The sequence below is a fragment of the Agelaius tricolor genome, unplaced genomic scaffold (assembly GCF_023055355.1).
Source record: "Agelaius tricolor isolate 1412-34295 unplaced genomic scaffold, bAgeTri1.0.p SCAF_57, whole genome shotgun sequence".
Lineage (NCBI taxonomy): Eukaryota > Metazoa > Chordata > Aves > Passeriformes > Icteridae > Agelaius > Agelaius tricolor.
The window spans coordinates 207,363-220,412 of NW_027269317.1; the positions used below are offsets into that span (position 1 = coordinate 207,363).

The window sequence follows — 13,050 nt, forward strand, 5'->3', positions numbered from 1 at the left end:
GACTGCAAACGGGCCATTGTCCCCCCGGGCCTGTGAGGGGGCCGTAGCTGAAGAGTGTGAGTGACACAAATCAGCCTCACAGGTGAACGGGCACCGGAGGCAGCAGAGTCAGGGCCCTCCCAGGAGGCCGGGAGATACTGAGACCCAGAGGCCAACGCCAAGGGGAGGGGGCCACAGGGAGCCGCGATTCTCTGTCAACAGGGATCCACTTTGTGTCCTCAGCGTGTGAAAGAATGTGTGGAAGTGAATGAGAAATAGAAGCGAGTGAATGTAGACAAATGAAAGTATATGTAATGTAGATTGTGCATTTTAAGCTTCACTATATCTCCTTGGAGGGAGGTGGATTGCACTGAAAGTAGTGTGAGAAAAAGGTTTTTTATTTTTAAGTGTGTAGTTGAAAGAAAAGTGGTATTTCGGTTGTTAGTGAAAGTGAAAAACAGAGGCAGATGATGAATAGATAAGATCTTGAAAAATGAGACAGAAAACCAGTAAGTTGGATTACAGGGAAAAAAAAAGAAAAAAAAATAGCCCTTTGGGAGTTATGTTAGGTAACAAAGATACAACTCCTTGCAAAAGGAGAAAGTACAGGGTATGTAGTAGTTGATGGGAACAACATGCAAACTATGGAAAAAGGGAAATTAACCTTAAACTAGTAAGCTCAAACTCGTGAATTATATACTTGAAAAAGAGCACTAGAATATTCAACACAAAATAAAGGAACCATATATACTGATTGAAGGTATGCCTTTAGCGTAGTACATACCTTTAAAAATTTGGAAAGGAAAAAGATTACTTAATTCAAGAGGAAAAGGTTTAGTACATGAGGAACTTATTTCAGAGGTTTTAGAGGCATTAAAATTACCTAAAAGAGATAGCTATAGTAGATATTGAGGAACCCCAAAAGGGAAAGACCCCAGAAATAAGAGGAAATAATTTGGCAGATGACGAAGCCAAGGATGCAGCAGAAAGTGGAGCTGAGTGAGTTATCTTAATATTAACTCCAAACGAGGAAAAACTGGAAATTCCAAAGTTTAGGGAAGCCAAGAAAAAAGAATTAAACAAGACAGGAAGTGAACAAGATAAATCAGGGAAATGGAAACTTCTTGATGGAAGACAATTACTTAGTAAAATGTGCTTACTAGGAAAATATTAGAAGACATGCATCAGAAAACCCACTGGGGTACTCAAGCTTTGTGTGATCATTTTTTAAGGAACTATGGGTGCACTGGGATTTTTGGAGTAGCAAAGCAAGAAAGATGCTTAATTTGCCAAAGGATAAATAAAAAGGTGATGAGAAAAACAACATTAGGAGGTCGTGAGTTAGCTCGTCGACCATTTCAAAGTATCTAAGCAGAAGTTTAGATTTGTTAGGCTCTGGATTTATTTGTAAAAAAAACCATTTAATCTAGAAGAAAGAGAATATGCCATAGGTTAGACAGGAGATTTTAGGAGAATAAAAATCTTTAAAGCATGAGAACAGGAAGAGAACAAGGGGAAATGAAAGGGAGGGGAACAAGAGGAAAAGTCAGAAAGAGAGTGGGATCCTCTGCAGCTCTTGCCCCCTCCGTTGGCGGCCGAGGCGCCTGTCCCGGGTCCCGGCTCGCTGCCCGCCTCAGCTCCGCCTGCCCCGGTTTCCATCCCAGGTGCGGGCTCACTGCCCAGGGCAGCTCCACCTGCCCCGGCGCTGGCGGTGAATTTGTGTGCCCTGCTCCCACTGCCCGGCCCGCGGCCGCTCTGCCGGCCATGCTGGGGAAGATGGGGGTTGCTCTGTCCTGCCGCGTGGGCCGAGGTCACCGCGCCGACCGCACCGAGGCCGGGTCCCAGCCATCCCATCCCCGGCTGCCCTGCCCGTGCCAGCTGCGCTGGGCACCGCCGCTGCTGCTGCCGGGGTCTCCCACCTGCCTTTTCTCTGCCGGGAGCTGCCGGATCAGCCGCCATAAGCCATGTGGGGGCTGCCCACGCTCCGGCTCGGTCTCCACGGGAAGATCCCCCTCTGCCGATTCCGGCAGCAGACCCTGCCCACACTCCCACCGAGCCTCGGCGGGATATCCTCCGTGCTCCAGCGTGGCTGCTCTGGGGGCTGCAGGGGGATCTCTGCATCCCCATGGATCTGCAGGGGGATCTCTGCATCCCCATGGATCTCTGCATCTGGCACCGCCCTTTTTGGAGGCACCAGGAATAGGCTGAGCTCTGCCTGAAGCTCTTCTCACAATCCCCACACCCTTCCCGGCACAGGGAGGGTTTTACCTCCTCACAGCTCCCCAGGCTGGGTTGGCAGCCCCTCCTCATGTGGGATCTCTGGGGCTTTTCCTCCCCATTGGATTCCTGCGCCGTGGAGCTGTTCCAAATGGCCTCTTCCACGAGGTTCTGTGGCAGGGATTTGTTCTTCCTGGTCTCTGTCTGCAGCTCAGAGCGTGAGGGAGGAAGGACAAAGAGAGGAAGAGACAGGGAGAAGGGAAAAGGAAAAGGCAGGAGGAGAGGAAGGAACAAGAAGGAACAAGGGAGGAAGGAGATGGGAAAGGAACATAGATGGATGTAGGAAAGAATGAGGAGAAGAAGGAGGGTGGACAAGGAGAAGATGGGATTTGCCTCCATGCCAGAGGGAAGGGGAAGGAGATCCCCCCAGTCCATCCCTGGCAGGATGGCGTTGGCAGTGAGGCTGTCCTGCAGCGATGCTGGGCTGGGAGATGGAGCAGCAGGGAGGGGAAAGGGGCAGGGATTCCTTCTGCCCTGCCTGGCTGTCCCAGTCTGGAGCGTCCTGGCGCTGCCGAGGCCCTTGGAGCGTCCGGCACTCAGGAGCCCGGAGCTCACGGCTGCTTTATAAAGCTGACAAAGTCGGCAGGATGAGTCTGTGTATGCTCTGCAGCAAACTGGGTTTATTGGTACAGGAGCAGGGGACAGAGCTGAACAGGGTCCAGGCACAAAGACAGGGTGCAAGCTGAGGGCACAGGGGGGTTTTATATGGGGTAGTGAAGGTGGAGCTGAGGGTCAGGGTCCAATGGACATGGGGGAAAATGGAGCAAAGGAGGGGTTAAGGGTCGGGACAGCTAATAGGGAAACAGGGGCAGAGGAATGCAGTAAACTGGGGCCAATGGAGGGACAGAGAGGGAGAACATTCTAGGGACTAATCAAAGATGGGTAATAGGGGTGAACGAGGGTAATTAGGCCAACAGGCCAATGGGGTAACAGAACTTTCCATAAATCAGCATGTACCAGCAAAGATCTATAGGAGAAGCAAGCTTGTCACCATAACCTTGAAATCTATTCTTCTTATTAGGGACCAGTCCTACACGGGTGGGAGATTGAGACTCCCATGGGCCTCCACACCAGTGCATCTTCCTTTTCCTCGCAGCCTCCTTCTCCTCCATCCAGACAAAGTTTAGGGTTGACAAATCCTGGCTTTGGGGGAAGAACAAGGGGTGAGCACCTTGGGTTTTGCGAGAAATGAGCCTCACTCTTTAGAATTTTTGAAAGTTTAATAAGGAATAATAAGGGACAAATCAGTAACAGCGCTGGGTGTTGGCAATGGCCAGAGGCACACCGGTTAACCACAGCAACTCTTCTTGTCTAGTTTCTCCATTGTATTGTTCAAATACATATTCATAATGATTATACATATTCAAACATTTCCTTGAACTCATTTACATGTTCCAGGAATTCTTTAGGTTGGTTTGACCCCCAACTCACCTTTTTAGAGCACGTGCAGGAATTGTGGATTGCTGTTTTGAGGGTTGTGTGTCACTGCCTCACAAGGGCCCCTGTTCTGTGGTTTCAGCAGGTGACAGTTATTGACAGTGGAAGGGTCAGTGGCAGGGGTCCTCATCACATCCCTTCCTTAGATGTTATCTGACCATGCAGAGGCTTTTAGCTATTTCCACAAGTACTTTAAATGAACATTAGCTCTTTCACAAATATCTCTGAATTGTTATTGTCAGTTAGTTACAAAAATAAAAGCATTAGTTATTATTTCACAACTACAGCTACTTCTACAAAAGTTAACATTATAATGCACAACACATGGCATCCACTTTAATATTTTGCAAAAGCCAAAACTATAATGTATGTTTTTCACACTGTCCACTAACTGAAATGTCATCCATAAATGATGTTCTGAGGATATGAGCTACACACGGGCCAGGGCATTGGCCACAAAAAGCTGACAAATTATACTATAGCAAAAGCAGTGAAAAGTGATTACAAACTGTACTCTATCAAAATTGTTGTGATTAAGAATATTTTGCAGAAGTCAATACATAATAGCAAAAGGCAACACTACCTAGTTATTTATAACAAACCCAGGGCAGGTTTTTCCCTTGCATGGAGCACCTGGGCCTTCCCCGGGCCCCTTCTGCCCTCCTGCAGAGCCGGTGGCATTTTCCAGCACACACAGTTTGTAACCAAGAGCCGGGTGCAGCCGAGAAGGCTCCAAGCGCCTCCTTCCAGGCTGACTCTGCAGGTGCCGAGGCTGCTCTGGGCTCTGCCAGGGCTCTGCTGGGGCTCAGCTCTGGGCCAGGCTGGGCCCGCCCTCCCCTCACATTGCTCCGTGCAGCTGAGTCACAGCGGGAGAGGGAAGGGACACGTCGAGGGAGCTGAGGTTTAAGAGCGTTTTTATTCATAAAACTTTCATAACAAACAGGCTGCTCTAACTACCATAACTAACTAGCAATGCTAACTACCCTAACTAACTGCCAGTGCTAACTACCATGACTAACTAGTTGTCCTAACTACTGTAACAAGAAGCTGTTCTCAAGTGCTTCATCTGCTCTGCTGCTCCCTCAGGTTCTTTGCTGCAGTGATCAGAGGGGTCAGGCTGGAGAGAGGCTTGGCTGATGATAAAAATGGGTGCTGTCCAAAGGATAAAAAATAAAGAAATGAACTGTTACTTTCCAGAGTCAAGTTCCTCACAGGCTCTGTTGCAACAGGACAAAGGGAAATGGTTTGAAAATCGAGGGAAGCAGGCTCAGATTAGATCTAAGGAAGAATTTTTTAACCAGGAGAGTGGGGAAACACTGACAGGAGGTGCCCAGAGATGTGGGAGGTGCCTCCTGCCTGGAAACATCCAAGCTCAGGTCAGGCAGGGCTCTGAGCCCCCTGAGCTGCTTGAAGATGTCCCTGCTCGCTGTGGGGCACCAGGTCCAGATGAGCTCGAAAGGAGCCTGCCAGGCCACAGCGGGCGAGGATTCTGCTTGCTCTGCGCGTGGAACGCAGCGAGACTGGAGACTATCGGAGGGGGCCCCACAAGAAAACCCCTCCCTGGCGCTGCTGCTTCCCCTGCAGCCCTTGGCTCTCACCTGCAGCAGCTCCTGGGCAGCCCAGCGCCGCTCCTCGTCCGGCTCCAGGCTGCACTCGAGGAAGTCCCGCAGCAGAGCCGACAGGCGCCGGGGCTCCTGCAGCTGCGGGGTCCCGTTCTGCCGGATCAGAGCGCGAGCCTGCAGGGAAAGCAAACTCAGCGCTCTGCCAGCTTCCTTCACACCCACACGGGCTCACATCCAACCCCGGGGCCTCAGCCCCAGCTCCAGGGCCACTTTCCTCCCTGCCAGAGATGCTGCTCAGAGCTCATTTTGCTATGCCAACCAAAAAACCCAAACCCTGGGGCTGCCACAGCCACTGCAACATCCAAATGATCTCGCCTTGAGAGCCAGTTTCATTGGCTGGCTTTGTTAGTAGGAACCTCCATCAGAAATAGCCCATTTTGCTTCTCCAAATATGGACACCAGCTTTACAGGCCATTTTCCAGAGTCACTGTGGTCTGCCTGTGTTATTTCAGAGGATTCTTCCATCAAGCGCATCTCTGCAGTGCCACTGACACTCAAGTAAATGCATTCCTGATGCCCCATCCCAGAAACTGCCAGGCAAGAAACAGGAGGTTTGTGATGCTGAAAGCTCAGGCTTGGTGACACAGAAAAAGTAGCTTGGACTAGGAAAGAATTACATTAGACTATGGGGATATTAAACCATCATCTTCAGGTTTTAGACAAGTTTCCCAGTGAGAAGAATCAGGGGAGATCATCTTGCAAAACCTCTTTTAGAAACTCCTGCAGAAAACTTGTTGGGTTTGGGGCTGGGATTTGGGGATGGTGTGGGGTTTTCTTGCAAGATAACATTAGAGCTGATGCACTTGCTTCATATTTCCAGGTCATCCTCTCAGCTAGAAGAGCTGCAACAACGAAAAGCCCAAAGCAAATTGTTGCTGGAGACTGCAGAACATTCGTCTGTGTGGAGGCACAAGTCCTCTGGGAATTCCCTTCCCATGTGCAGAAACCTCCAGCTGCTGCTCCCAGTGCAGGGTCCCCCTGTGCTCGCAGCCTCTGCAGCCACTGGAGAATTTGCCTCTTACCATGGCCGCCGTTTCCCTGAAGTGAGGAGGTTCTCCTTCCACCATCTCGATGGTCACAATGCCGAAGGACCAGATGTCCACCTTGGGGCCATAAGGAGATCTGGTCACAACTTCTGGGGCCATCCAGTGAGCAGTGCCCACCATGGAGCTGCGCTGGTCCTGCTCAGGGCTGAGCTGAGCGCAGAGGCCAAAATCAGCTGAGGACAGAAACAAACCCTGTCAAAGGCAGCTGCAATGAGGAAACCAAGCACAAAGATTCCCCAGGCTCAGTCTGAGAGTGCAGTAGTGAAGTCAGCTGGAAAAGCCCTCAGGGCTGTAGCCAAGGAAAGATGGAACTGGGCCCTTCAAGAAACCCTCAGCTTTCCTGCAGTGGCTTTTACTGATTCCCTTGGAGCTTTAGATTCCCACTGCTGCCCCTCTGGAAGGGCCATGGCCAGAGCAAAGGCACTGCTGGCCCCCTGCTCCTCTCCTGAGCTCTCTGCAGGGGCAGCCGCTCTCAGCTGGCAGCAGGGGCCGGGCAGTGCCCCCAGCAGCCCTTGTGGGGCTCTGGCCCTCCCTGGGAAGCAGCCCCAGCCCCGCAGCCCGGGAGCGCCGTGCCTGGCCAGGAACACCCACCCAGCCTGACAGAGCCGTCCATGCCCAGGAGGATGTTGGAGCTCTTCAGATCCCTGTGGATCACCCGGTTGGAATGGAGGAAAGCCAGGCCCTGCAGACACTGAGAGAGAACAAGAAACACGAGGGCAAAAACCAATGGCTGGAATATATCACACCAGAAAGGACAGCTCAGAATTCTGCCAGCAGCAGCTTTGCTGTGACAGGCCAGGAGTGCAGTGCACACAAGCTCCAGGCAAAGGGCTCAAGGCAAAGCTGAGAACAGCAAATCAAATCCAAGCCAGAAAGAGAGTACCACAACAGCAGGAGAGAGAACAAGAACAGAGTAGAAGTGCAGTGATGCTGGCAGGCCGTTCACTGCAGAGGCTCTTTCTTCTCCAGCTCATGAAAACAACTCAGAAACAAAGCCCTGAGCATGGAGCCACTCCTGTTCTCACACCCTGTTTGGAAGGACCATCGTGTCCCAGCCATGGGAGTGACAAGAAGGATCCCTCACCTCCCGACTGACAGCTGCCATCTCTCCTTCAGCCATGCGCGTCTGTCTGACAACGTCCCGCAAAGTTCCTCCATCCATGTATTCCATCACCAGCCAGAGATCTCCATCAACAAGGAAGCTGGAAGAGGAAAACAATGGCATGGAGATGAAAGTGCAGAGCTCAATTCCCCCATGGAAAAGCCTGGAGGGGAGTTTTGTTTCTGGGTCACTTGTCAGTGAGGACAGAATCAGATGGAGAGACATTCCTGCCAGGCTGCACAGTCCTTGGAATCTGCACAGTCTAAAGGGGAAGGAGACACCTGTGAGAAAGGAGAGGCCTTGGATGGCAAGCAGGTGAAAAATGCAGTTTAGCAACAGCCCAGATAAATATGGAATCACAACACTTGGCCCCAGCTGGTTCAGCTTCTGAACTCATCAGTTCCACCATTCCCTCCAGAACAAGGCAACACAACTGCAAGGGTTATCCAGGGGAGGAGGCCGTGCAGCACTTGGGACAAAAGCAGTCAGAAAACCTTTCAGAAAGTCCCTTCAGAAATAGGCAAGGCCAGTGAAAAATGGGCAAATGAGGCATTTCTGGAAACAAGAACTTGGTCTTACTGGCATCTTTAGCAATAGAAAAGGGCTGGGAAGAAGAAGCCAAGGGAAATAATTTCTGCTGTGGTTTATCAGCACTTGCTGGGAGACACAGCAAACGGGGTCAACTTGAAGGAAAAACCAAAGCAAAGCAACAAAAGCACGTGGAGGGAGTGAACTGCCAGGCTGTTGGTTTGGGAAGATGTGGCTGGGTCAGGCATTTTCAAAACAGGCTACAGACTCCGGATGCCAGGAAAGGTTAACGCAGGGCCCGGGCTCGGGATCAGAGCTGAATCACTCACCTGTCCAAAGAGTTGACAATGTTGGGGTTCTTCTTGTCCTTCAGGAGCAGGATCTCATTCACAGCTCGTTCCCTGTTCTGCCCTCTGAGACTCATTTTCTTGATGGCCACCTGAAGGGACATTGCAGCCTTGAACTGGAGGAGTCTGTGGCAGGAGGCCACAGCAAACACGGAGCGAGTCTTTGTGGAGCGACGGAGCCGGGCTGTGCCAAACTGCCTTGGGATGGGACACCAGAGCTCAGCAAGGGCCATTCCCACAGCCCATTGCTCTGCCAGCTGGGGGCTGCTTACAGGACACATGGCCAGAGACATTTGGCCCTGCAAGCTCTGCAGAAATGGTCCCTCAGCTGTCAGCCTCAAAGCTCTAACAACATTCTCTACACCTACAGTCTTCTCAAATGGCCTCAACACTCCTACTATTATTATTCAAACCCATTTTGCAAGCAGGAGGTAATTCTGGTTCTGTGAAAACAGAGCAAAACAGCCAGGAACCCCTTAGCAATTCTATGGGATTTGGTCATGATTTCAGATGCAACTGCTCTGTTTGGGATTGCAGAACAAAGCAGACACGCACACCCATTGCTCAGGTGATCCCTGTCACAGGCTGTCACTGACACCAGACCCAAACACAACTGCAGGATTAGGAGAGAGCTTTGCTCTGGACATTCGTCTTCTCATTTCCCTCCCTCTCTCTCTGTGAACAGCTGAAGTAGGACTAAAACCCTAAATTGAGCCCAAGCAGGATCTCTCCATAATTAGGCCTTGAGGTATCCTTTGAAAATGAAAGGCAGGATGGACATAATAGTGTTATAGTTTAGCTAAGAATAGCTAAATAATGTTCCTGTCTGAGGTTGGGATGAAGATAAATTGGGCCTCAGTCTCCAGCAGCTGATGCATTCACACTTTTAGATATGAAGGCCAAGCCAGCGTGTCCTGCTCTGACAGACACCGCTGCCCTCCTTGCATTCCTTTGGTGCTTCAGAAGGACCAAGTCTGTCCCAGCTGTGCTCTGCAGGCTGACACTGCTCTGCCTTCAGAGGAGCAGCCTGGGCAGGAAAGCTCTGCTGGCCCCCAAAGCTGCAGCCACAGCTCCCAGCAGAGGGGAAAGCCCTGGAGAGCTGCCAGGCGTGCTGGGCGTGTTGGCACTGACCTCTCCTCCAGTGGCCCTGTCGAGTCCTTTATAAACGGTTCCAAAAGCCCTGGAGACAAAACAGCAGAGAAGAAAGAAGCAGCGCTTTAGGCCCTGGCAGGGAAAGCCAGCCCAGACAGGAGATCTCTGCTGCCTGCAGCGTTCACAAACACCTGGGTGCATCGACCCTTCCAACAACAGCACAGCAGCATCCAGCCCTCTGCCATGCTAGGTGTGCAGGAGAAAACTGAGACCCAACATGAAGGAATTGGGCTGGAGCAAATCCCAAATGTCCACCCTGAATTGCTTTAGTTCAAAACCTGAGGTGAGAAATGGGTGTCTAAAGAAATGGAAAAGAATGCATTTCATCCTTTTCCATTTCCTGCCTAAGACCTGCAGGTTCCACAAGGGCCCTGCCATCAGGCAGGTGATGCTTTTCCCCCAGAGTGCATCAGCTCTGTGTCTGTTACTGAATGGATGGGGTCTGCTACCTGTGCTAGAATAGAGCACTTATTAGTTCATCTCTGGTTTCTGTTTCTAAACCATTAGGTTGATAATCCTGACCAGTGGATATTTTTTGAAGGAAAATATTTGAAAGAAATCTTCTTGAGAACTGTTTTCTGACAGTCACCAGATGGTGAGTTGCTCTTTTAGGCAATCCAGTTCCAGGGACAGAAGATCTTCCAGGTCCTGCTCCTTGCTGCAGGCAGGACACTGCCAGCCTCAGGGGCCTTTGACGGCACCTTCTGACCACAGTTATCAATTCTGATCAGGACTGAGAGACAGCAGGATGGTAGCCCAGTGCCTGAAGGTGCTTGGAGCTCTCCTGACTTCTCACTTGATCCTGCACCAGAACAACACCCGGCCCTGCTTGTGCAGCAGTAGCTGCCGTGCACTTACCCTTGGCCAATCTGCTCCACTTCCAGGTATTTCTCGGCAGGCTCCTCCTCGCTCACGGTGTTCCCTGAAAGAAACCACGTGGAAGACGCTCCCTCCCAGAGTGAGACCCTGCCTTGCAGCAGAGCCACAACCAGCCCCACTCCCTGGGGCCGTGAGCCCCTTGGTGTCAGCTGGGGAAGGACAATAAATGGCTCGGTGACATTCAGCTGCAGAGCAACACTGGGTGCAGCTGATGCCCAGACACACACACAGCACCTGCTCGGGCACCCAGGAACAGAGCAGACGTACTCAGCTGCATCAGGCACCACTCCCCTCTCCCCTCTGGCTGCCCGGCTGTGCTGCTGTCAGAATGTTCAGCCCAGGATCCCACAGCGGAGGGAGGTTCATTGTCCTCTTCCCAAGCAGAGGGAGCTTCTCCATCCTCTTCCCAAAATGCTGCAGCTTCTCCATCCTCTTCCCAAAATGCTGCAGCTTCTCCATCCTCTTCCCAAAATGCTGGAGGTTCGCCATCCTCTTTCCAAGCCAGGGGATGTTTGCTGTCCACTTCCCATTCTGGGAGATGTTCACTCTCCTCTTCCCAAGCCACAGGATGTCCTCCATCCTCATCCCACACTGGGAGATGTCCATTGTCCTCATCCCACTCTGTGGGAGCTTGGCCACTCTGGTCCCACACCAGGGGACATCCACCATCCTCGTCCCAGGCCGGGAGATGTCCCCTGTCCTTGTCCCACCCCGCGGGAGCCTCGCCGTTGCATTCCCACCCCGCGGGATGTTCGCCCTCGTCTCCCAGAGCAGCGGGAAGTTCACTGTCATCTCCCGGCACTGAGGGAAGTTCACCATCGTCCCCCAGAGCAGCGGGAAGCTCACTGCTGTCTTCCTCCTCTTGGGCCTCCTCTTCGGAAGCAGAGGGAGCCCCAGGAGGTGCTGGTGCTGCTTTTGTGCCCTGTGGACAGACAGTAGTGTGAGGGACAGGAAGTTCTATCTCAGTTATCACCTTATTTATCCTCAGCTGCACATCCAGCTGCACTACGCAGAAATGGGGTTTGGAGCTGTTCCAACTAACAATGGGCTACAGTCAACATTGCCACTTATTGTTGGGAATTTGATATTCCACCATGGCTAAAGCCAGCAAGCAATCCTCTGCCTGTAAAACCAGACCTGCAGCTCTTCAAAAACTCTTCAGCAGAAAAGGAGAAAACTGATGGGAATTCCTTTGCTGCTGCTGCTGCTGCTGCTGCAAAGACACTGACAGGAACTTTCCTTCAGCCTCCCAGGCTGGCCCTCGACTGCCACATGCCGAGCTCACAACTTGCTGCACAATTCCAAACACCAAAGGTTCCTTTCCCACTCACCGAAGGAGGAGCTGCTCGGAATCCAGACATGAGGTGCCCTGCAGTGGGAGAGGGAACATGAACCAGATGCTGTTAGGAGAAAAACTGCCAGTGCTGGGAAATGCCACGGAGCAAGGCAACCCCAAGAGAGCATTTTGCTTTCACTGCATCCCTCCAGGAGCCACAGTCCCTTCCCACAGCAAGCAAGAGAACAAGCACAAAACACTGGGCTGGGTCAGTTCTTGGCTGGAGCAGCAAAGGGAGGCAGTTCCAGGCTCAGATGGAACTGGCACAGACTCCCTGCTTGAGGGAACAGAACCCCCCAGGGCTCATTGCAGATGCTGTGCACACCCCGCTGGCTGCAGACACCCCCTTTTTCAGCTGCAGCTGCTGGCAGGAGCTCTCCCAAAGCAATGGTGTCTTCATGGCCATTTGGTTCCAAAGTCAACTCAGCTCCAGAGGAAGAACAGAAAGCACACAGCAAGCCCAAAGCCACAGATGCTGCACCGAGGGAAAACCTCAACTTACGTGCCAAGTGGGTTAAAAAATACCCCGAATAAGCCACAGAGTACAGAGTGCAAACTGCAGCAGCCACGTGCTGGATCATTTTGGCTGCGCTGCACACGCCTGCAGCCTGTAGCCCTGCAAGCACAGAAGGACAGGGCTGGGCTGGCTGCTGAGAATGCCTCGGGCAGGAGGATCCTCCGGCAGCGAGCCCAGAGCCACTCTGGGCACTGAGGCCTCCGTGTCCCACAGCAACGGGAACACCACGGGGATGTGGCGCTGTTCCTGTGACATCCCAGCAGCAGCTCACGCAGAAACCGCCTGGAAGGTTCTCCTGTGTCACAAAGGAGCACAAAGAACCCTCCCAGGGCACAGCCCATGGCCCAAAGGATGCAAGAGGAACTCGGAAAATGCAGCAAACAAGGACACCCCATAGCCCAGCCTGAACACTGAGGAGAACAAGGACAGGACCAAAGCAAAGGAAACGTGACCTTTAGTCACTGATAGTTCTGACTAAAAGCAGCAAGCCTTGCTCCATCTGGGATCTTTGTTCTAGTTCTAAAAACAAGCAAGGGTCTCCACTCTAAATACACAGAAGGCAGGAACTGGGGAGGAGGTGGGATTAGGAAGGAGGAGGAGGAGGAGGGAGAGAGGAAAAGGAGGAGCAGGAAGAGGAGGAGCAGGAGCAGGAACAGGAGGAACAGGAGGTTCCAGTGCCCCCTGTGGCCGCAGCCACGGGACCATCGCCCCCACCTCGTCCTGCAGGTGAGCGGGGAGGGGGAGGTCGTCCCAAATCTGTCGGGGGGTCCCTGAGAGGGTTTTTTATTGGGGTGTGTTTGGAGCTCGCAGATTGTGGAATTGACCCCA

At 52.1% G+C, this 13,050-nt stretch overlaps 1 protein-coding gene across 1 annotated transcript in view; it reads right to left on the reverse strand.

The window, feature by feature from the left end:
- The window catches only part of LOC139604917 (serine/threonine-protein kinase PAK 3-like), a 99,027-nt gene that overhangs the window by 84,822 nt on the left and 1,155 nt on the right, over positions 1-13,050 (reverse strand). The window contains exons 3-12 of the mRNA XM_071456237.1: positions 10,604-11,296; positions 10,349-10,412; positions 9,470-9,518; positions 8,321-8,430; positions 7,446-7,563; positions 6,953-7,052; positions 6,338-6,534; positions 5,292-5,429; positions 2,222-2,367; positions 2,083-2,159 (exon numbers count right to left, since the gene is read on the reverse strand). Coding sequence (XP_071312338.1) covers positions 2,083-2,159; positions 2,222-2,367; positions 5,292-5,429; positions 6,338-6,534; positions 6,953-7,052; positions 7,446-7,563; positions 8,321-8,430; positions 9,470-9,518; positions 10,349-10,412; positions 10,604-11,296 — 1,692 coding nt within the window. The remainder of the gene's footprint in view (positions 1-2,082; positions 2,160-2,221; positions 2,368-5,291; positions 5,430-6,337; positions 6,535-6,952; positions 7,053-7,445; positions 7,564-8,320; positions 8,431-9,469; positions 9,519-10,348; positions 10,413-10,603; positions 11,297-13,050) is intronic.